We start from the raw sequence: 24992 nt of genomic DNA on the forward strand, positions 1-24992 counted from the left end.
TAAAGTAGATTGTAATAAAACATGTCAACATATCAGCAGCCATTTATAGTCATAGCCTTTAAAGAATTTACATATGTTTTACTGAATGAATTCTGTGACAGATCCAACCATTACACCATTAAAATGAACCCGGGTGGCCCTGTGCTTAGAATGCAGTATTGCAGGCAAATTCTGCTCACTGCCATAATTTAATCCTGATGGGGCTCAAGGTTGACTCAGCCTTCTATTCTTCCAAGGTTGGTAAAACGAGTACCCAGACTGTTGGGGGCAATAATGCTGACATTGTAAACTGCCCAGAAAATGCTAAGAAGCACTGTGGGGCAGTATATACCTTAAGTCTAAGTGCTATTGCTATTAAATATAAATATAAATGAGATTCATTTGAGGCCAGAAAGGTACAGACTAAAAGGTCTACACTCTATTATACAGAAAGTTTGGAGTTTGAAAAATATGCCATTTCAGCCAATGGCAAGATGTCCTAGAAAACCATAATGTTGAGATACTGGTTTTCATAAAAGACAGCAATCTTGTTAAAGCAAATTTTCTTTGGCCAGTGTTTTTTATTAGATTGCAGAAGATACACAATACACAAAGGATTTACAAAGGCTCAATTTTCTACCCCTTGGCAAGTTTAGCTTTTTTTTTTAACAACCCAAATAAATAGTTCTCTGACAGAAAAACTTATTTTTGCTGAGAACCTTGTCTGTATCCCTACTTTTACCCTAAACTACAGGAGGAATTCACAAAACTATTCCAGAAAGCATTCTCTTTCCTACTGTGTTTACATACAGCTTTAAGTTTCAAAACCATCCAAATGTTTGGTAGGTGGGGAAAAAAATGAGTAGGAACACAAGACAACAGAAAGAAAATCTGAACTTTTCGACTCCCACTCTTGAAAAAGTGATCAGCACAAAGTCAAGTACATGAAAAAGATTTGCTAAACTTGCCTGCCAGGTTATCTCTGTCATGGATGTATGATGCTGCAAATGCATGGCTAGACATATGCTTCTGACCTTGAACTACTGTGGATTGACTACAGCCATGTTAGTAACTTTTATTCTAACTGCTAGGTGATTGGGATAAAGGGATAAGCATGTGATTCTATTTTATAGAATACATTATATACCTCTTCAGAATACTGACCTGCTAAAAGCAGAAAATGAAATGGTTCCTCTGTTCCCAGTCCAAGATAAATTAAGCCACTGGACCAGGATACAACGAGACTGCAGGTATTCTAAAGCTGTGTCATTAATCCTTGCCCAATATGGTTGCAAACTGAGATGAATATATTGTAGTGGATCACAACAATGTTGATACAGTAGCTTACATGTCTGTGATAGTCTACACAGATCCGGAACTGTAAGGTGACTCAAAATCAACTGGATGAGCTGAATTGAAAAACAACAATAAAAGTGAATTACTCTTATCAAAATAATATTTTCATTCTAGGTAAAAAAAATATTCTACTTAAATTAATCTCCCCAACTTTCATTTCCATTATTTTACTAATTTTTATTTTAAATACAAAAAAATGCAGGTATATACATTTCTATTTTGTGCTTGCTTTCAGATTTAACCTGGGGTGCATAACTGTTCCTGCACTTAGCCTTAAAGTGCATACTCCACCCTAAAGAGTTGAACAAGAGTTGAAATCTGATTTCTACGATTTCAATCAAATGTACTTAAAATTATATACATTTACTCTCCAGTCATACACAACTAGCCCTTGCTTAACAATTGTCCTATTTAGTGCCCATTGGAAATTACAACAGCACTGAAAAAGTAATTTTATAACTGCCCTTTGAACTTAACAAACCATCATAGCATTCCCCACATCATGATTGAAATGCTGGTGTCTCTCAATTGGTGAGCATTTACAATTGTCACAGCCCTGCAGTCATACAATTTCCATTTGTATGCTTTACGGATGGCTTCTGACAAGCAAAGTCAACGGAGAAACCAGCAGTAAAAACAGAAGTCACCCACATGTCTTGCTTAACAACCTGCAGTGACTCACTTAAAAACTGAATGGTAAGTGCCATAAATCCATTCCAATTATGTGTTGTTTTGCTTAGCAATCATGTCACTTAAGTTTTAGAGTTACCGGTCCCAATTGTGGTCGTTAAGGGTTATTAAAAATTACAATCTGATAATAAAAATGGGGATATATGAAGGTGCCTTTGAGTTGTTCTTGATTCCTGGCAAGTCCCTGCAGTTTTCTTGTTAAAGTTTTTCAGAAGTGGCTCACCAGCTCTCTTGATGCCTAAGGCAGGAATAGAACTCACAATTTCTTGGTTTCTGGCCTGATTTTTTAACCATTGCACTCTCTTTACATGAGTATTTTTAATATATTTGAACATTTGAAGTTTCATTCCTAGTTCTGAGTAGAGTTCTTCTGCACATATACTGAAATCAGGATTTTTAATGCCATGATTATTATCATTACTGGGCATGGCTCAGCTGAAATACCTTTAAGTCCTTTTATTTTCAATGGGACAGTAACACTTAAGATTTTCTTCACTCTTTCTGAATTAAATGGAATTTGATTATATTTATTAAAAATAAAATGCTTATCATTATCTCATCTATTATACAGAATTTGAAAATATAAAATGTACATATACAAAGACTCATGTTATCAGTCGCTCAACTGAAGTCCATCCCTACCTGTTATTTTTTTTAATGTTGCCATATAGCCTAAACTAAATTTCAGTACATCTAAGTTGGGTCTGTATTTTAGAGAAACACTTATGACAGCTGTGCTTTTTTTAATTCAAAGGTATAAATATGCTTCCAATTATACAATAGTGCAAACAATCACAATCGGGACTGGAATTCCCATTGCTAAGCAATGTGATTTTAAAGTGTGATACCGCAGGACACATTGCTTGACAACAGTAATCCATGCAATCCCTATTGTTGCTGTTAAATAAGGATCACGAGGCATTAAGCAAGGACCTCCACTTCGCGACATCCTGCTGGCTTCCAACAGGCAAAGTCAATGGGAAAACTGGCAGGAAGTCGCAAGTCCTGGGCAGTTTACAAGAAGGCCAGTGGGTGGGTAAATAGATGCTGCAGCACATGAGCACACCTAGGTAGGAGTGCTTGCTGCCATGTATGGGAGGTTGTGCAAGTGACTGCTGTGGCGCAAATGTGGTCAGAGCAGGGATGGCCGCTGCCAGGTGTGGGAGGCTGTGCAGGCAGCTGCCATAACACCGTACAAGCACACTTGGAGGGATACTATGGAGTGGGGGAGGCACTGAGGAGAGGCATGGGCTACAGAATATGAGATACCTAGAAGAAAAGTAGTGGAAGTGAGAGCAACTTAAAGAAGTCACTTGCAACTTTCCTGCTGGCTTCCTTGTTCTGGTTAGTTACATAACTAAGTACACCGCAACTATTATAATCGGAATCTAAGAACACCAGAATTATGATGTCTATCATTTAATAAATCAATTTTGGCATTTGATATATATCAGGGGGAAAAAATCATAAATTACCATTTATAGCTAAGATAAATATCAAAAGTCTACAAATTGTCATGGCAATGGGATAAACAAAAAAATACAGGCTACAGAGTGGCTTATTTTATATATACCGGTAATGGTGGCAAGACAGCATCAAGTAAAAGTTGTGAGAAGGTCAAGTTATCTTATTTGCATTGTACCAGAACAATTAGCATACCATAGTTTCCGGCATATAAGACGACTTTTTAACCCATGAAAATCTTCTCAAAAGTCAGGGGTCGTCTTATACGCCAGGTGCTGAAACTTTAGGGACAGGGCTGGCTGGAAAACCTGGAGCGGATCTTCCATTTAGTCTGCGCAGGGAAAGCGGGACCAATTGGAGTAGAAGCTGCAGTCTGTGATTTTTTACAGGCTGGGGTCTGGGCGTCTTTCCTTCTAAAGTTGAAGAGCAGCTGTAGGCAGGTGGGGAATGCCCGTAGCCAGAGCAGCTGCTTAGCTCTAAGGACACATTTGACTCAGGAACTGGGCGGGCTGGCTGGAAAACCTGGAGTGGATCTCCCATTTGGTCTTTTTTTTTTATCCCATTTATATCCCGCCCTTCTCCGAAGACTCAGGGCGGCTTACAATTTAAAGCACAAATCAATGTGCTTAGCAATAGCCTTCATTCTATGTATATGCCTGCTTATTAGAGCTTTCACCCCCCACACACAAGCAGCATTATTACAAAGTCAGCTTATTTCTCCCAACAATCTGAGTCCTCATTTTACCTACCACGGAAGGATGGAAGGCTGACTCAACCTTGAGCCTGGTGGGATGAGAACCTGCACTAATTGCAGGCAGCTGGTGTTACTTAAGGCTCTGCGCAGGGAAAGCTTTAGAGTGAATTAGGAAAAGTGAAAAAGTGAATTAGGAAAATAGGAAACGGTTGCTGGAATTGGGTATGTATAGTTTAACGAAAAGAAGGGTGAGGGGTGACATGATAGCAGTGTTCCAATATCTCAGGGGCTGCCACAAAGAAGAGGGAGCCAAGCTATTCTCCAAAGCACCTGAAAGCAGGACAAGAAGCAATGGATGGAAACTAGTCAAGGAGAGAAGCAACCTAGAACTAAGGAGAAATTTCCTGACAGTTAGAACAATTAATCAGTGGAACAACCTGTCTCCAGAAGCTGTGAATGCTCCAACACTGGAAATTTTTAAGAAGAGACTGGACAGCCATTTGTATGAAATGGTATAGGGTTTCCTGCCTTAACAGGGGGTTGGACTAGATGACCTCCAAGGTCCCTTCCAAATTATATTATTATTATTATTATTATTATTATTATTATTATTATTATTATTATTATTATTATTAAAGTTTAATCCACTTGCACTGTTTTATGTTTACATGTTTGATGACAAACAGCCTTATGTTTATAAGTGACAGTTTTCCTACTAAGTACCTGCATGTCATAAGCATTTGAATTAAAATTACCATATTAAAATCAAATCTGATGTTTTTTAATTTTTATTTGGTGTGCGTTGGAAGAGGGGTAGTCTTATACGGCGAGTATAGCCCAAACCCTATAATTTAACAGGAAATGTAGGGGGTCGTCTTATACGCCCAGTCCTCTTATACGCCTGAAAATATGGTAATTAACAGAACTACAAAATATCAGAGTTGGAAGGGAATTTGGAGGTCTTCTAGTCCAACCCCTTGCTCAAACAGGAAACCCTATACCATTTCAGACAAATAGTTGTCCAATCTCTTCTTAAAAACCTCCAGTATTGGAGCACCCACAATTTTTGGAGGCAAGTATTTTGACTGATTAATTGTTCTGTCAGGAAATTTTTTCCTTATTTCTAGGCTGATTCTCTCCTTGATTAGTTTCCATCCATTACTCTGTTGACTGACTTTTAAGATATTTAGCATTTTAAATTTTAATTTTAAAGATGTGATAAAACAAACATTTTGCACTCATTTCTAAACATGACACCCATCAATGAGTCAAAGCACAAAGTGTAATTTCAGATTAATAATAATGACCAAATCCACTACAAATACAGCAAAAAGTGTAAAGGGGAAAAACTCTTACGACCCTTTTTAACTAATTTCATTAACTGATAATAATTATATACTACATAGATAATAAAATCTAGTATCTTGCTAAAAATTTCATTCCACATGTGGCCCAGCATAAAGCACAATTTGATATTATGCGAGGAGTTTAGAAAATTCCCAGAATGCAGATGCATATTAGCTTACAAAAGCTTATGGTATAAAAATATGGCATCTGAAGTTCAACTGGCTTTTTGTAATCTTAAGAACTTGCACTTAAAATGGGGTAGGAACATAACATTTATGTAATGAATATGTTAGATTTAATAGTTAAGATTTGTATTTATATCTTCTGTTCAAAAGAAGAAAACATTCCTATTTAATTTGATTAACAGATGCTTAAAATAGCTTATTTTTTTTTAAAAAAAATACTGGAGTATTATCCTCTGTAATCAAGACGATTCAGTGAACAAGTCATTCATTTTTATAAGCACTTGACATAGAAATAAAAATAAATTTGCACGGGGAGATCAGCTAGGGCCGATAATAGATTCTTCTATTTTTAAGAATCTACTTGAATCAGTTTCAACCATTTTAAGTGGGGGGGGGGAGCTACACTTACTAAAATCCAGCAAGCTAATGGAACTAAAAAACAGGCACAAGTCTGTATTTGAAGCTATAACTATGTACCTCAAGATATAATGAATCTCTAAGGCCTAAGTAATTGTGACGTTTTTTAATTAACCCTGTAAAATTTCCCGGGCTTTTACCTCATAAGGCAATTTATCAAAGTATCCATTAGATGTCCAGTCTTTGAAGGCAGCAGTGCTAAACTGCTTGTTGAGACTGTCTACGCTGCTGTAACTTTCTCTCTCTCCTTCTTCATCGTCATCTAAATCATTCATATCAATAACCAGAGCACCGAGTGAATGCACAGGTCTCTCTCTTAAACCATGTAGCACTACAGCATCCAACTCAGTATAATAATCCAGAAGGGAACTGTTTATTTCCAAACGGATTAAATTTGTAGGAAAATTTATTTGTTTGATATCAGGTGTAAACTGACGTGCCTGAGGCAAATTCACCTTGGAAGGTAGCTCTGACCAAAGGACTTCCCACCTACCAAAAGAAAAGTACATTAGTATCACAGGGCAGTTAATGCAAATATCTGTGTTTTCATTTCTTTAATAAGTTTCAATTTGAGGAAAAACACTACTAATAATAAAGAACATCGAACCGTGGCCAGTGTAAAGGACTCTTAATAACTCTAACTCAACAATGTATGATAAATATCTTAACTCCCAAACATTAAATAACATATTAACATTATTCAGCAACATTTTAGTGTTTTAATTCTTTTTTAACCTATCACTGCATTGGGAGGAAAACAAAGAGAGTAAACTACAGTGAAGATCCAAAGGTGCTTTTTCACCAAGGAACTGGACTTTCTTGTTTTTCTCTGAAGACTCTTCTCATCCAAGAAGCTTCTTCAGTTCTGACCATAAAGTGAAGATGCACTTCAGTAACAAGATAGTTAAAGAGACCCTTTGGTTAACTCTGAAATTAAACCACAACTTGCTCAGTAGGATAAGAACTGAGACATTTGACTCCAAACCTATATTCAGGCTATTTAGCATTTGGAAACCAATGAAGTTTTAATGTAGTATACAGGTAGCCCTCAACTTACAACATTCAGTGACTGTTCAAAGTTACAACGGCACTGAAAAAAGTGATTTATAACCATTTTCACACTTTGTAGCAGCCCCATGATCATGTGATCATAATTCAGATGCTTGGCAACTGGTTCATACTTATGACCGTTGCTCTGTCTCAAGGTCACGTGATCACCTTTTGCAACCTTTTGACAAGCAAAATCAATGGGGAAGCCCGATTCACTTAACAACCAGGTTATTACTTATCAACTACAGAGATTCACTTAACAACTGTGGCAAGAATGGTCGTAAAATGGGCCAAAACTCATTTAACAAATGTGTCACTTTGCAACAGAAATTTTGGACTCAACTGTGGTCGTAAGTCAAGGATTACCTGTACTATGGATCTACAGGTCAGATTTCTAAAGCAATTTCAAGAACTCTGTTGCGCAAATATCTTACAGCATCCTTTCTTAAACTGAAACACTGCAAAACACTGAATACTGTGAATATAAAAAGCAAAACAATGGGGTCAGGCAGCTTTCATTTGCAACGACCAGATCATAGAAAAAAAAAAGAATTCCTTTTCTTTCTACCTGTAAAATCCAAACAGTTTGTAAGTAGCAAAGACGTTTTTGGGGGGAGGATGGGGGTAAATATGTAGAATTTTCTATGAAAAAAATGTTACTTTAAATATCTGAATATACCATATCAAGGAAAGACAGAGAAAATTAATAAAATGAATTACCTTACTTCACTGGGCTGATTTTGTGAATAAGGACTTGCAGAACATGCCAAAATCCTAACCACTGCACCAGGATGATATGTTTCCAAAATATGTATGGCTGTAGGATACACTTGTTCCTCAAACGCAAGCTCTACATAGTCCTGGCTTTGGAAATTGGGAGGCGTCCTCGTAAATGGTATTCGCGCACTAGGGCACATATCCCACCATTTTCCATAGGTCCTAAACACAGCGGTTTGTGTAAAGTCACCTGAGCTAGGATACACATTAGGAGTTCCAGCTAAATTCCACATAGTATATGACATGCTGTTTTCACTGCCATAATGGGAGCTGAAGTCCAACACTTCTTTGGCATACTGGACCAATTGAACGTTGATAGGTAGGGATCTATTTGATTCAATAGCTCTCCGATTGTTCATCAATTCTCCCCTTGTAGCTGCCCTGGCTCGGCGCCGAAGGCAAATATAGTAAAACATACTTAGAACCGTTAACATAGGAAATGCTGGTGACATCCAAACAGGTAGTAAAGTCCTCCTGAAAGTCAGTATCTTCAAGACTTCTTTGTGAGAAGTTTGAAAGAGAAAGGACCCTAAATAAAAGCCCATACAATTGTCAATTTAAAAAAGATTCAAGAATTCAAGGAAACTTATTTGAAGCAGATAAAACATATAATACAGGTAGTTCTCGACTTACAACAGTTCATTCAATGACCATCTGAAATTACAACAGCACTGAAAAAAGTAACTTTCACACGTATGACCGTTGCAACATCCCGATGATCATGTGACCAAAATTTGGATACTTGGCCACTGACTCATATTTATGATGGTTGTTGTGTCCCGGGGTCATGTGATCACCTTTTGCAACCTTCTGACAAGAAAAGTCAATAGGGAAGCCAGATTCATCGAACAACTATGTTACTAACTTAACAACTGCAATGATTAAATGAATCTCTACAGTTGTTAAGTTAGTAACATAGTTGTAACATCATTTAACTCCTGTGCCACAAAAGGTCATAAAATGGGGCAAAACTCAACAACTATCTCACTTAGCAACAAACGTTTTGGGCTGAATTGTAGTTTTAAGTCGAGGACTACCTGAATAACATAAAAAGAGTTACTAAAATATCCAATCAGGATATTAGTATTTAATAAAAATACTATATTAAAAATATTGCTAATAAGATTTGATAATCAATTAGTTAATTATTAATAATATTTGTTTCTCAGCCAGTTTGACTCAGTGGTTAAGGCACTGAGCTACAAACTGGGAGACCATGAGTTCTAATCCTGCATTAGGCACAAAGGCAGCTGGGTTACCTTAGGCCAGTTACCGCACTCTCTCTCATCCTTAAGGAGGCAGTGGCAAAAATCTTCCAAAATCTCACACACACCCTCAACAAGAACTAATCCAGGCAATTGCCAAAGTCAAAGGCACTCCCCCCAATCAATTGTAATATTGATTACAATATTTATGATATAATAACAACAAAACTTAGTCTCCAAAGAACTGAAAAATCAAAATGGAAATTAGAAAACAGGTCCTACAACTAGGCACAGCACAAAATGATTGCTGCTGTGCTACAACATGAATCCCACACTTTGTATGAACTAACAATTGCTTTGGTCCAAAGACCTGACATCAAATACTACAGATCATGTGTGCTGAAATCACAAACACTTTTAGTAAGTAGATTTGTGCAAAGAGAATTTAAGAAGCAGCATCCTTTAGAAGATCACACAACTGCTTCAAAGACGGTCCTTGTTTGACTACTTGTACTGAGGATAGCCTTTGTTCAGAACAGACTAAGCCTTTTAGAGCATAGTTTCTTTATTACTTCAAACAGGCATGCTTCACTCCCACTTACGTGCTTTTAAAGAAATATAATATTAGTGCTTTGCACAGCTCTAATAGTAAATATCTGTTTGAGTCTTTTGTGTTCAAATCCAGCAATACCTATTTCAAAGACATTCCTGATGTAAATAAACAAGTTCATTGCTCACAAATATGAAGGGCAATAAGTGAACCAAAATCTGAATACAGAAATATGAAAATATCCAGAACTAAGCTGAAAGAAACCTTTCTACCCAGAGGAAAAAACTATATTTCCCCCCAAATTTCTACTATTAACTACCAGCACAATTTTAAACAATCCATTTACTCATATGGCAAATTTGGCCTAGTCCCCAAAAGACAAGTCGTGTTCCATATACTATCCAACTAAATATATACCATTATTTCTTTGTAAAACTGCAAGAAAAAATACATAACTACTATCTCTTAGGAAAATAAAAAAGGTAGCTCGATGCTGTTTGATAAAGAATAAAATTGATTCCATTCCACTACTTACATGTTGATTGAGTACATATTACCTCAGAAGGTGCCAGGTGGTAACACTGGGGCATTCTGGTTTATTTCCAGATTTATAATCTGGCAGCTGTTCTGTGTTACTACATTCCATTTCATACAATACAATTATTGCCAGCATTATACTCCTTAACAATGTCAATTAAGATTCTCAGTCATCCAAGTACAGCTATCTGGAAGTTGAGTCATGGCAACTGGACTTCTTTTCTAGTTGGTATGAAATGTTTCACTGCTTATCCAAGTAAGTAGTGTTGAGCAAGTTGGTTAGGGGAACCCCATATATATAAACCTGCCTGGAGGACATATATGAGGTCCCGCTAATTAACTTGCTCAGACTGAAAAAAACTACTTGGATAAGCAGTGAAATGTTTAGAATCAACAAGAAAGAAAATCCAGTTACCATGATTTAACTTCCAGACACCTTAACAAAGTTCTCAAAAGAAGTACAGTATAGAGTTTAATTAAGTAAAAATGTTTTTATATAAGTACAGAAATAATGCAAAGAGCAATTACATATGTTTACCAACTAATAATGTATAGGCATCATTTTTATATTATGCATAGTGAAAATTTATCACACAGTAGGAACTCACATATGGCACATCTAAAGCTACACAGTTATATAGTGGGTGTACATATATTCCAGATGCCTCTTTACTTGCCTTGCTCTTTTTATGCATATGATTAATTTACCATATTATTAGATAATTTAAAGAGACCAGTTACATACACTAAAGTACAAGAAAAACTTTCAAATATGATCAGTAAAGACTAATGATGAAGATGATGTAGATAGATAGACAGACAGACAGACAAATGTTTATCCCACTTTAATATTTTATAAGTTGTTCAACCTACATAACACTCTTTATGTCTCCTTTTTCCCCACAACAGCCCTGTCAGGTGACCCACAATCACCAAATTGGTTGTCATGTCTTAGATGGGACTAGTCACTTTCTGTCAGTCCAACGCACCTCACAGAGTTGTTACAGGAAAATAGGAGGAGGAAGGAGTATTGCATCTATTTACCACCTTGTGTTATTTATAAAAACAATAAAGGCTGGACATAAATAACTAAAATAGCAATTAAAAAACATTGCTATGATATTATTAACATAGTATTATGCAATTTTATATAATGTCAATTTTAAAAAATTAATTATTAACCCTATAACAAAATTCTCATGAACATCTTTACCTGTATGTATATATATATATATATACATGGTTAAAAAAAGTCATTTTCACAAAATGAGAAAAATGCAAGATGCATGTTCATAGAGGCTTACAAATGCGAGAATTAAATTAACCTTGGAAAAGATATTTTTGTATAGATTTATGAACTCCCCCAGCTAACCTTTTTGGCTTTGCTCATAGCTTTTTATGTTCAATGGCAAAGAGAAGCAATGCTCATAACCTGTTGGGAGTTTGCAAAGAGGATGACAGAATACATCTTAAAATAGATGCAGGATTTTTATAAGCGGCATTTACCAGAACATGCGCTATATTTTACTAAACATTGTCTGCATTTCAAAGACACTCTATTTTCTCTAAAAATAAAGTCAAGAAATGTTAGTAATTCTCTTCATCATTCTGATATTAAAACATCTAAAGAACACACAGTGCAATTCCATGCATGTCTGTGCAAAGAAATGTACAGGCAGAATTTTAGCCCTACTCAAAGCAGTAAAAGCAGAAGAATTATTTTGTTTTGGCAGCCCAATTTTCTTTTTCTGCATTTTTTTAACTAGGAGTTATTTGAAAAGACAAATACCCTAAATTGTTCAGATGTATCATTTCTTACCAACATCCACTCAAAAACAGGAGTGAGATTCATCTCTGCTTCAACAGTATAATTTTCAGAATAAATTTAGAACTATTTTAAAAGAATCTGTATGTTTCTAATGTTCATAGAAGGATATTTCTTCAAGAAAATTTCAAAGAATCTTCGCAAGTAAATATTTCCATTGTAATGGATGTTGTTTATTCGTTCACACCCATTTTTCCCTTAAAATTCATCATGGAGGAAAACTAACTGCAGTAACTAGTTTTGTCAAAATACTATTTACTTAAATTCAGTCTACTAAAGCAGGGGTCCCCAACCCCCGGTCCATGGACCAGTACCAGGCCACGGCATGCCAGCAACCAGCCCACACAAACAAGCAAAGCCTCATCCGTGGGATGCAGGCAGCACACAAAATCACACACCCTCTGGTCCGCGGAAAAACATGGAACTGGTCCCTGGTGCCCAAAAGGTTGGGGACCTCTGTATTAAAGTAAGCTATAATAACAAACTACTTCTGATCATGCATTTATTTATGTAATCATAATATTTATTCATGATTATTTCTTTAATACCTCATCTTTCAGGAGTTCTAGGCAGCATATAAACTTAATAAATAAATATAGATAGCCCCTTTCATTTCTTCCATTACAGATTGTGCGGTTATTAAGCAAAAAGTACATATCCATTTGTAGCACAGGTTTGAGAGGGCCCTGCTGGGCTTTTATAGTAATTATTGCTTAGTATAGCTGGGATTTTAGGAGTAAAAATGGAAAATCTGAAACCTTGTTTCAGGCTTCAGTAGATATATAAACTTACAGGCCAAGGTTCAAGATGATGCAAGATGCTGAACTTTTTATCAAGTATTTGTATGTGGATAGATGGATGGATGGATGGATGGATGGATGGATAGATAGATAGATAGATAGATAGATAGATAGATAGATATCCAGAAAAATTGCCCACAGGGAGAAAAATGGCTGGCCGTTGCTTTTCCCAAACAGAAAGGTAGGATACCCAGTAGCAGGGTTAGTGGGAGGACATTGTAGCCTGCATTTTGGACTGGACATTTTGGAAGTTGCTGCCAAGATCTCTCAGTCCAGATAGCAGAGTCACCTCGAACCGTGAGATGAGTGGCATATAAATTTGATAAATAAATTAATTTTCTTAATTAATCAAGTATGAGCAGGAAATGCTTAAATGGTAAATGCAGATATAGTTAAGGAGTTCTAAATCTGCATTAGATCTTTTCCAAGTAATCAAAACAAATTTTTAACTCTATAAAGGAACAGAAAATATTCTGCTGTATTTAATTCTCTTCACAGATACACTACCTTCCCATGTGCATAGCTCCATCTGTTTGTTGATATTTTTTTTTGTTGTATCTTTGCTCTCCACACTAGACAAAATAATTGCTGAAATTATCTTCCCTTTTTACCCTTTAGCATCACTGCCCTCTTCCACACATTATCTACACATTCAGTCTAAACTTCTCACCACATTATCTACACATTCAGTCTAAACTTCTCACCACATCATATTTAGGTTTTTGTTACAGTTACTACAGCTGTAAAAAGGCTATTTAAAACTATTTTTACATCTCTAATTCACAAATCTTTCCAGTTTAGAAAAATGTTGTACAGATTAGACCTTGAATTATGACAGTCTTTGAAACCAGGATTGCTATCACTAGGGGATGCAGTTATAAAGCGTGTCATGTGACTGCATCATTTAGCAACAGCAACCCTGGCATTGGTCATCAGGCAAGGACCCATCCCATCCAAGCCTTGGTAAGGGACTGCTTCCCTTGACTCCTCTTCAACTCCCCCTCCCACCTATCTCCCCCCTCCCCCCATTTCTAACCTTTTGGTCACTCTGCACAATAGTTCTCCTCGGTTGCAGCAGCGCTGGGGCTGAATACAGCTTCAGAGCCTTTAGCAGTCTCAGCCTACTTCAGCCCCAGCCCTGCTGACACCAAAAACGTCAAGCCCAATGTCATGGCCAGCCATCCCAGCAGCACAAAAACCCTGTTTTTAGAAAGCTTCTGAGGCCTTCTGAAACCCCACAAGAAGGCTACTGTCACTAGTCTCAAAGTCATATGCACTGTTCTTGTGAGGCTTCAGAAAACATCTGGAAAGTTTCTGAAGCATCACAAGAACAATGTTCATGATTTGGAGAATGGTAGGCATGGCTTTCTTTCACGGTTATAGAACAGGGGTGTCAAACTCAGTGCATCAAGTGACGTGTCACGACATATCAACACTTTTTTCCCCTTGCTGGAGGGGCGTGGCTTTTGCGTGACGCATCTGGCCCATGACCGGCAGTTTGGTACCCCTGTTACAGAAGGCCTCAGAAGCTTTCAGAAGGCTTACTGTGCTGATTGGAGAACACTGGATACTACTTGGAGAACGATGCAAGCAGCTGTGGGTAGGAGGCCTGGCGTGGCCAGGAACTGCCTTCCATGGGCCAGGATGTGTTGTAAGCAGTGCTTTTTTTGTAAAAGAAAAAGGTGCCGGAACTCACACATGTCATACAACCCGCCTTGCCTACTCTACAAGTTTCCATCCAAAAAAGGTGCCGGAACTCCGTTCTGAGCATTCTATGAGAAAAAAAGCCCTGGTTGTAAGAGGAAGACAACACAAAAGTCCACTGGGTGCACAGATCCTGAAGAGTGCAGGGCAATGGAGGCAGCTGGAGATTTGCAGTTTTGGCAGGCTGAAGCACGGGGCTTGAAGCAGCACTGTTCGCTGACAGCAATGGGGGGAACTGAAGTAGACATGTGGTTATAAGTGTGGAATGGCTGCCAAGCATCTGAATGTTGATAATGTAACTGCACAGGCGCTACAGCCATAACAACTGGGTATACCATTCATTCAGCACCGCCGAGGTTTCAAAGGTCACTGAATGAATTACTATATTAAGTACGTACATGCAGAAATGAAACTTCAATAGGAAACAAAACTATTTTAAAAACTATTTTGAAGTTATGAATCTCCAAGTTTAGGCTGTATTCACATCTAATGGCAAGGTAATTAAAAGGAAGTGTTAGCTATACTGCAACATTTGTCCCTGTGGAAATAAATAGCTACTCTTTAATACTTGACATAAAAGAATAGGGACTCTATAATTAATTTTAGACTGCTATGGATAAGTACTAAATAATTTAGAGAAGGGCTGCTTACCCACAAATTTTCCTAGTTATACCTATTGTGCTGGTAATGTTTGACACTTTCAAAAAAAAATAAAACATTAGGCTTATTTTTAACCTGAATACACTAAGGAATTTTCATTTTCATTTCTGAAAAAACACTTTTCCCCCAAACTAAATCAAACTGGCAAACTTAAAAGCTGTTCTGTTGCTCATCAGAAGTTAAAAGTCCTAAAATTTAAGTAATTTCCCATTTCATCTCATTTACTCAAATCTGCCTATCTACTGTAGCTGGAATGTTGGAAAGTTCTTTAAAGAAAGCTATTTTGGCTAATTTTTGTTGCTTAAGAATCTAAATTTAACTTCTAGGACTTCTTAAGTAAATTTCTTCTGCCACAGATATTCACAACTGCTGATTTTAGAACAGGGCTATTTATTAGACTCTTGATAATATAAGGTATTAATAGTATTTATATCGGGCGCAAGGGTCACTATATAACTGTATAATTTTTATACAGTTTTATCTTATAATATTGTTAGCTGCCCAGACTTATCATATGGGCAGATAATAACTTTTACAAACAATCTAGTATAACCCTGTGTATCAGAAGCTTCCTGGAATGTGTATTCAGTACAAGATAATGGTTTATCTCCCAAGAAAAGGGAGACAACACAGATCTGTTTCCACAGTACCTTATGACAAGGGTCCTCAACCCCAGGTCCGTGCCGCAGCATGCCAGCAACTGGTCCGCACAAACAAGCAAAGCCCCATCCATGGAATGCAGGCAGCACACAAAACCATGCACCCTCCGGTCCATGGAAAAAGCTCTCTCCACGGAACCGGTCCCTGGTGCCCAAAAGGTTGGGGACCTCTGCCCTATGGGACAGAAAACATTTCTTTTCCCTACAGTTTTCAAACTATAATTTAAAAGCAATATTTAAGGAAAGATAGGAAAGGTTACTGAAGCAAAAAATTAAAACATACACAGGAGCTTTTTGTTTCACTTTAAATTTTTAGTTGTTTAGATTTAATTGTTCTTTATTTAGTACTATATTTTGTAAGCCTACTGAAATAAGCAGCTGTATTAAATCTAACAAATGATAATATACTATTATTAACATGTTATATAATTGTAATAAAATGCTATTTCTTGTTTTTCAATCAAACATTTCTGTAATTTAAAGAAAATCAAGCTATTTATATGTAAAATAATATAGCTTATTATTTAAATTAATATTATTAACATAAATATGCTATCCTTTGAATATTCAATTGAAAAATAAAAACTGCCACTTTCAGTCAGAATGTAAGCGCCTAATATTAAATGTCAGCCTAATATTAAAAGGCCAAACACAGTGGAAGACAACAGTATGCTAAAAGTAAAGCTGGAATAAATTAAAAAAACAAACAAACTATGGATATATTAAACTAATTCAGTAAAACCAGTATAAAAATGTATAATGCTCTAAAAAGCATTAAAGATGTATAACTAGTTCCAAAGCTTTTGCTTTATTTATGTATGATGTCAACTATCTTACAAAGATTCCTAAAAGAGCCAATATACTAATCCAGGCATGTCAAACTCGCGACGTTACATAACATCACACAATGTATCATGACTTTTTCCCCATTGCCGGCAACGGAGTGGGTGCAGTTTCAATGTGACACATCCTGTTCGTGGGCCGGCAGTTTGACATGCTTGTAACTAATGGGTGCTATGGGTGCTATTCACAAAATGAGTATGGAAAATTAAATAATAATAAATTGCAAAAGGCAGCTTTACTTGGAACAGCTTACAACCTGTGATTATACCTTTAACTCTATCCAAAAAAAAAACCGTTTGCCTATATCAGGTCCTTGGGAAGGATTTGACTAGAGGATAAAAATGCCAAATCCAGTCTGAACCTCTGGTTGAATATGCAACTAACCATAAACAATAAATTGCCTTGTCTTGCTAGATTAAGCCCACCTCTCTTGTGCTGGCAGAGAGGGACTGTGGTGGCAAAGAACTCTGGCCGTCAGGATCCAAAAGAAGAGCCTTCATTGCCTTAGCACCCACCCTCTGAAACATCCTGCCCCCCAAGATGAGATCTGTCCCCACCCACCTATCCTTCCACAAAAGCCTGAAAATTTGACTCTGCCAATTGGCCTGGGGATCCAATGGAGGAACAACATACCCCACCTCTCCCCTACATTCCCTGCTTTCCTCTGTCCATCTTTTAATCTCATATTAGCAATACCACTTAGATTTATATACCACTTCATGGCACTTTACAGCATTTTCTGAGTGGTTTACAGAATCAGCATATGGCCCCCAACAATCTGGGTCCTCATTTTACTGACCTCAGAAGGATGGAAGTCTGAGTCAACCTTGAGCTGGTCAGGATCGAACTCCTGACAGTGAGCTGCATTAGTCTGCAATACTGCATTCTAACCACTGCGCCACCACACATATTATTGTGTTTTCATTGTTTATTTCACTATTTTGCTACTGTTATGTTTACACTTCTTTTCATTTTTTTTACTGGTGTAAGTCAACTTGAATAGCTCCACAATGAGCTAGCTGGCAAATAAATTTAACAAACAAACACATAATAAATATATATATATATATATCTTCATCAGAGATGCTCTCTTGTTCCTTCATGGATATACCCTTTGTTGTGGGGAAGGAGCTTGTGATGCTCTGGCTGTAGTGCATTCTACCAGACAAGTCAAGCATGCTAGACAGGTTTTAGCAAAAGAGCCAGACTAACCATATTCACCAATCCATTTAATATAAAAAGAAAACAGAAAAAGAATCCTCTACCAGATTGGTCATCACTCAGGTCAACAAGAACCATGTCAGATATTAAAGAGTTCCTGTCCTTCTGTCAACAAATGGTTTTGAGCTATTAACTTCTTCTCATATCCACATATAAAATGACTCCCAAAAGAACTGGGGACAGCTGGGACGGTAAGTGCCTGTCAGCCAGACAGTGCCTGGCTCTGGGAGAGAAGTTCCTTTTGCTTCACCAGCCCTGAAGAGAGAACGAGATGACCTTGCCATGGCAGCAAAAGGAGATAGCCCAACTATTAAAACATGCAGGAGAAAAAGATATGGCTTTTCTCCTGCCTGCACACAACAGGAAGATAAGACTTCTCTACAGATGTGGTCACTGCTGCCTCTAATCACCATTTTGCACAGCAAGGAGAAAAGCAGGGAAGAATTGAACAAAGGAGAGAGAAAGACTGTAACAGCAATTTTCCCATTGAGTAAGAAAAAATAAAGTTGTAAAATGCAAAATAATGAGATATCTAATATCCCTTTGATCCCCGAGATACAGATAAGACCATTTAAAACATAAAAAAATGTATGTTTCTATGGCAGAAGAGGAGCCCATACAGGAAAAAGATGGAAAGAGCAGAGAGCCTTCTAATACTGTGATGCCATTAACTGGAAAGCAGTGTTTGCTCTGTCTATCAAACCTTGCCTAACACCGCAACAGCAATTAATGCATAGGCATTAATTATGAATTTGGATATTATCTAGAAAATTCTATCATTTAGTCTGAAATCTATCTCAAATATTATATATTCTAGAAATTCACTGGATTGTTTTCTGGCTTTGTTTCTTAATAATATGTGTTTTTAATTTAGAGCTATACTTTTCCATTTCTAGATAACACATCAAGTATATGGAACTGCTTATTTTTATGACACTGCTTTGCTTCTCTTCTAAATCGAATTCTCATTTAGTGGGATCTTCAATGAAATCTTCCAATATACTCTCACTGTTAAAACAAAGCATTTTGTTCCTCTCTGATGTTATTCTACGTTTGTTTTCATTTGAATTCCGATGGCTACCGATCATACTCCATTTTCACAGAACTGTTTGCATTTTTTTTCCTACAATTTCACTACAATGGTTGTGTTCTCATTTTCTTGGAGCATAATTTTGAAAAATAAATACTGTATTTCCCCAAGTGTATATTCTTCTGTATATAGCAAAATAATACAAAAAATAAAAATCTACCTGAATTGTCTTTTAGAAGATGTAACAGTAATAATAGTAACTGTGAGTGAAACAGAAGGTGGGAAAAAATAAATGCTAATTGTTCAATGCTGCATGGGTTAAATATGTCAGACTGGAGTATAATTTACCTTAATAGGGGTTATGTTGCATTAGATTATCCAGAAATCAAATGGGAAAAGGTCTGCAACTCAGAAGGAAATTGTTTAGCCATACTTTCCAGGATAGGGAGTAAAGGGAATTAGTGTACCAAGAGAAACAAGGTTTAGGTCAAACAAGTCTACAACATCAGAAAAAGTAACCTCTCAAACGTATACTTCATAAGGCAGTAAAAACAGTAGTTCTACAATCAGACTAATTACTGACAAGGCAAGGCACATTTAAAAGAAGCAGTTAGAGAGGAGTTATTAGATGCTATTATCAACCAAACGGAGTCCCACTTTATAAAGACTTGGTACTCACTGTACAGGCCATATTTTTCACAACTGGCCAATAAAAATCCATGTTTAAATAATTTAGCTTTTTTTTAAAATTTTTTTAAGTTTGTAAATCTGAAAGTAGGGAAACAATGTGTTATATTAAGATGATAGACTAGGATTGAAGACATCCAGGTTCAAGTCCCCTTAATCACAGTTCACTGAACGAGGTCTCACAGTCACGTCAAACTCGCGACGTCACATGACGTTGCATGACGTATCAGGACTTTTTTGTCATTGCCAGCAATGGGGTGGGCGTGGTTTCAGCGTGACCCATCTGGCCCGCAGGCCGGAATTTGACAAGCTAGTCTAAGTCAACTATAAATAGTTTTTGGGAACGGGAATTAAATATTAAATTATATACACCATGTTGAAGAAAGTGAAAATATAACTCTTACTTTCCAGAGTAAGAAAGTGGAGTAGAAATGTATGTCAGAAAGTAAGAAAAAAGTGGAAACTTTTTTGTGAAGAATAAACATAGTTATAAATATTTTAAATAAACAGAATTTAGCAGGCAAAGGTAAATGAATACATCTTCATTTTTATTTAATGAATAAACTTGTGGTTAGATGGTAATACGATACGGGCATTAAAAAAAGAGTTTCAATTAAATGTTGGCGGCAATTAGCTAAATCTTACAGCAGGCCAGAATCTGACACTATTAGTCAATCAACACTTTTCAAGGACCAAGTTGCCCTGACATTCTGGCTTCAAGTGATTTATTTATTTATTTATTTATTTATTTATTTATTTATTTATTTATTTATTGAATTTCTATACCCAAAGGATTCAGGGCAGTGTACAGGGCGATAAAATACAACATACAAAAATTAAAAATAAATTAAATTAATTTAGTCCCAACAATAAATAGTTAAAAATAAACCCAAACCCTTAGTCCAGGCTGGCCTGTTCAAACAACCAAGTCTTCAGGTCATGGCGGAAAGAGTGAAGGTCGGGAGCCATCCGGAGCTCAACAGGCAGTTGATTCCAAAGGGCTGGTGCGCCCACAGAGAATGCTCTTCCCCTGGGGGCCGCCAGCCGGCAATCCCTGACTGATGGCACCCTGAGGAGGCCTTCTCTGTGGGAGCGCACAGGACGAAGGGAAGTTGACACCGGCAGCAGGTGCTCCCGTAGGTAATCCGGACCCATGCCATTTAGGGCTTTATAGGTCATCACCAGCACCTTGAATCTCACTCGGAGGGCAACTGGAAGCCAATGCAGCTCGCGGAGGAGAGGTGTTACATGGGAGTATCGGGAAACCCCCATCACAACTCACGCGGCCGCATTCTGCACCAGTTGAAGCCTCCGAGTGGTTCTCAAGGGCAGCCCCATGTAGAGAGCATTGCAGTAGTCTATCCGAGAGGTCACGAGCGCATTGACTGTACGCAGGGCATCCCGGTCCAGATAGGGCCGCAACTGGCACACCAGGCAAACCAGGGCAAAAGCCCCCCTGGCCACAGCCCCTACGTGGTCTTCCAAACTGAGCTGTGAGTCAAGGAGGATACCCAAGTTGCAAGCCCTATCTACGGGGGGTAACACCTCACCCCCCCATAGTTAAAGATGGAATGAACTGAATTTCCTGAGATGCCGGTTCGTACAACCACTCAGTCTTGTTGGGATTAAGCCGAAGCCTGTTCCTCCCCATCCAGACCCAGACCGCCTTTAGGCAACAGGACATCACATCGAGGGCATCACTGGGGTGGTTTGGGGTAGAGATAAAAAAGTATCAGCTGTATGCTGATGATACTCCACTCCAAAACCACGAATGATCTCCCCCAGCGGCTTCATATAGATGTTGAACAGGAGAGGCGAGAGGACCGACCCCTGAGGGACTCCACAAACGAGAGGCCTCAAGGCCGACCTCTGCCCTCCTGCCAGCACCGACTGCGAACAACCCAGGAGGTAGGAGGAGAACCACTGCAAGACAGTGCCACCCACTCCCAACCCCCTGAGGCGCCGCAGTAAGATACCATGGTAGATGGTATCAAAAGCCGCTGAGAGATCTAATAGGACTAGGACAGAGGAACAACCCCTGTCCCAAGCCCACCAGAGATCATTCACCAGCGCGACCAATGCCATCTCCGTGCTGTACCCGGGCCTAAAGCCCGATTGGTACGGGGCCAGGTAATCAGTTTCCTCCAGGAACAGAAGGAGCTGATGCGCCACCACGCGCTCAACAACCTTCGCAAGAAAGCGAAGGTTGGAGACCGGATGATAGTTGTTCAAAATAGCCGGGTCCAGGGTAGGCTTCTTGAGGAGGGGCCTCACCACCGCCTCCTTCAAGGCGGCAGGAAAGCTACCCTCCCACAAAGAAGCAGTTATTACTGCCAGGAGCCAGCCTCGTGTCCCCTCCCGAGCCTCATACACCAGCCAGGAGGGGCACAGGTCCAATAAACACGTGGTGGAGCTCAGCCTCCCATGATCCTGTCCACATATATGCCAGACTTCCTTACTTTGCACAATAACAATCACTCCTGCCATCCAAATGGCCCAATGTAGTTGATGCAAAATTGACCAATTTGCAATTGCATATAATAGTTCGCTCTGAAATAAATTCATTAATTCTGGGAACAGCTACATTAAGATTTGACTTGTCCTATAGTCATCTCTTTCAGCCCTAGGAAGCAGGCAATGACACATACCATTTTCCAAATCTTATGAAAATTACAGAAACTTGTCCTGGTGGTCACCCAAAAGACCAACCTAAAGAAACATACACATTAAAAAAAAAACAACCCAAACTCCAAACAAGCTTGTTAAGTTACAATTGGTTCCCACTTCAAAGCGGTCATAATAAAATCTTCCTTTCGTTTTTTAGCATTTCAAAGTATTTTAGTAGGTCTGCTTTTAAGCTAGGTTTATTATTTTGCCCTGATTTATGCTGTAATTACCGTATCGTTTTATTGTCTCCCCACTTGACTGTTCTTAAAACAGCCCTGACATATCTTATTCTTGTAAGATGAGCAGAGAGCGAAGATAACTCACAAGGAGGTGTCAGAGCTCAAATTTCCTTAACTAATATGGAGCAACAACACTTGCTCCGCCCTTTAAAGAGTGTGTTTGTGTGTGTGTGTGTGTGTGTGTGTGTGTGTGAGAGAGAGAGAGAGAGAGAGAGAGAGAGAGAGAGAGAGAGAGAGAGTGTGTGAGAGAGAGAGAGAGAGTGTTCGTGTGTGTGTATGTGTAGACACACACACACACACACACACACACACACACACACACAGAAGGAAGTACGAGATCTTTTTGAAAGTGATGTCACCAAGACTGACCTGTACTATCTGGAAATGACGGTGACCCGAAGGTACGAAAAGACAGGCTGTTACTGATTTTTTGGGGGGAGGGAAGGGGAGAGAGAACTGTCAAGGTGCAAGCGCCCTGCCTCACACACCTTGACAGCACATTGCTCGACTTCAACTGCAAACGACACGAGCCAGGCAGGTGCTCAGATAATAAAGCGGCTCGAGCAAAAGCTGCAGGAAACGACTCTGCCCGGGCGACGTTGTTTACCAGGGAGCGAGTGGGAGAGCGCGCGCACGCATACATACACAAGAGAGGTTCCCACAAGCTGCAGCCACCGACCAGCGCGCGGCGGCGGGGGGGGGGGGCGATCACTCCCGCATACTAGCTACACCATTTCCTCCTGCCTTCCTCGTCCCCATCTAATTCGGAGGACGCGCCATCGAATCGACCCCGGGGGAGCGAGCCTCAAGCCCGGGCCTTAAGCCCGACGCGCCGCGCGGCCCGCGCAAGACTTAGGCACGGCTTCTCTCGCGCGGGCTTCCCCCTCCCGCGCTTATTGAAGGCGGAGCTTCCAACAGGAAGAAGCCGCCGACGGCGTGGCCTAGTTCAGCGTTTCCCAACCTTAGGAACTTGAAGATGCGTGGACTTCAACTCCCAGAATTCCCCAGCCAGCTATGCTGGCTGGGGAATTCTGGGAGTTGAAGTCCACGCATCTTCAAGTTCCTAAGGTTGGGAAACGCTGGCCTAGTTAATAAGGAAGAGCTGGGCGGGAGGGAGGAAGGAGCCGAGGGAAGAGGGGAAGAGTAGGCTGCGGGAAGGTTTAGCGGGGTAGGTGGCAACCCGCGTTACCTCGATGGCAAAAGGGGAAAGTAACTCTTACAAAAGAGATCTGTGCAAGTTAGCAAGCGGCTCCGGCGAAAGCCTGGATGCCTACACGCCAAATGGAGGTCGAGCACATTTTACCAAAAAATAAAAGCGAGAAGGTTTTGCTTTTTCCACGTTTGACAATATTGTTTGTTTGTTTTTTTTTTGGACGTTATTTCAGAGCAGGGAAAAGGAAGCCAAGGAAATTAAAAGCAGAGCTCAGAACAAGAAAAGGAAATGGGCCGAACGTAGCTGACACCAGCACTACTTTAGGGTTTCTATTCGGCCATGTCCAGGGGTAGGCAACCTCGGCTCTTTTATGACTCATGGACTTCAACTCCCAGAATTCCTGAGCCAGCTTGGCTGGCTCAGGAATTCTGGGAGTTGAAGTCCATGAGTCATAAAAGAGCCGAGGTTGCCTACCCCTGGCCATGTCCATAGAAAACACAGTTGCCTTTTGAAAAAGTACCTTTGGGACAAACGTGACCTGGAGGACTGAGAATCTCCGTAGACATGGTCATATGTCTACACCGTTTCTATATTTCTGTTCTTTGAAGTTGTCAGCTCTTTTTGAGGATGTCTTCAACTCCATCTAACCAATGTCCTTGGGCTTCTCCTTCCTCTTGACTCATTATGCTTCTCCCACACACTATAATTTTGTTTTATTCAGTTCTCATTCCTTTTCTCTGTAACCAAACCACCTCAATGTACTTTCATATTGGCCACCCTCTTTCGTATTCACTCTTGCATACATTCAGTACCAATTCATTCTTAATTCCGAATTCTGACCATTTGTTACAGTTCTTCCCTTAATATATCATTATCTTTCCAATGCATATTTCTAAAATATTGTTTCCATATGTTCATCATTTCAGTTTCATCACAAATCATTTCATAACTTTTAATTCCATTCACTGTGTTACAGTCCTCATGTTTAGCTCTTTTCCCTGACTTCCAAAACAACCTATTCCAATCAAGATCATTTCACATTTTCTTTGCCTTTTAATCTGAAGTTCCTTCTCTTTCACTATGTTTTTTTTTGCAATTATGTTTCTTCTTATATACATTATACAATATCATTTCTCATTTTTGCAGCAATCATTCTCTTATATGCAATTTTCTCATCCACGGACTTTCATTTTATCATTCCAAGCATCAATTTTCACCCTTTCCATCAGCATAGTTCTCTGGCACTCTACAAC

The 24992-nt window shown here is 38.9% G+C and overlaps 2 protein-coding genes across 6 annotated transcripts in view; one reads left to right on the forward strand and one right to left on the reverse strand.

The window, feature by feature from the left end:
* The window catches only part of FBXL4 (F-box and leucine rich repeat protein 4), a 44574-nt gene extending 21128 nt beyond the window's left edge, over positions 1–23446 (reverse strand). Inside the window, exons 1-4 of one of the 5 annotated variants that reach the window (XM_083350023.1) lie at positions 23232–23446; positions 7903–8488; positions 6273–6621; positions 1144–1388 (exon numbers count right to left, since the gene is read on the reverse strand). In XM_083350023.1, coding sequence (XP_083206149.1) covers positions 1144–1388; positions 6273–6621; positions 7903–8411 — 1103 coding nt within the window. In that variant the 5' untranslated portion in view covers positions 8412–8488; positions 23232–23446. Of the gene's footprint in view, positions 1–1143; positions 1389–6272; positions 6622–7902; positions 8489–19341; positions 19397–22955 lie in introns of those variants that run through there. The other 4 variants (XM_083350022.1, XM_083350020.1, XM_083350021.1 and 1 more) reach the window with 4 other exon arrangements.
* LOC310632678 (uncharacterized protein) overlaps positions 1–24992 on the forward strand; it is a 685758-nt gene that overhangs the window by 647058 nt on the left and 13708 nt on the right. The gene's annotated exons all lie outside the window — the stretch shown is intronic.

The sequence above is a fragment of the Vipera ursinii genome (assembly GCF_947247035.1).
Source record: "Vipera ursinii genome assembly, chromosome: 1".
Classification (NCBI taxonomy): domain Eukaryota; kingdom Metazoa; phylum Chordata; class Lepidosauria; order Squamata; family Viperidae; genus Vipera; species Vipera ursinii.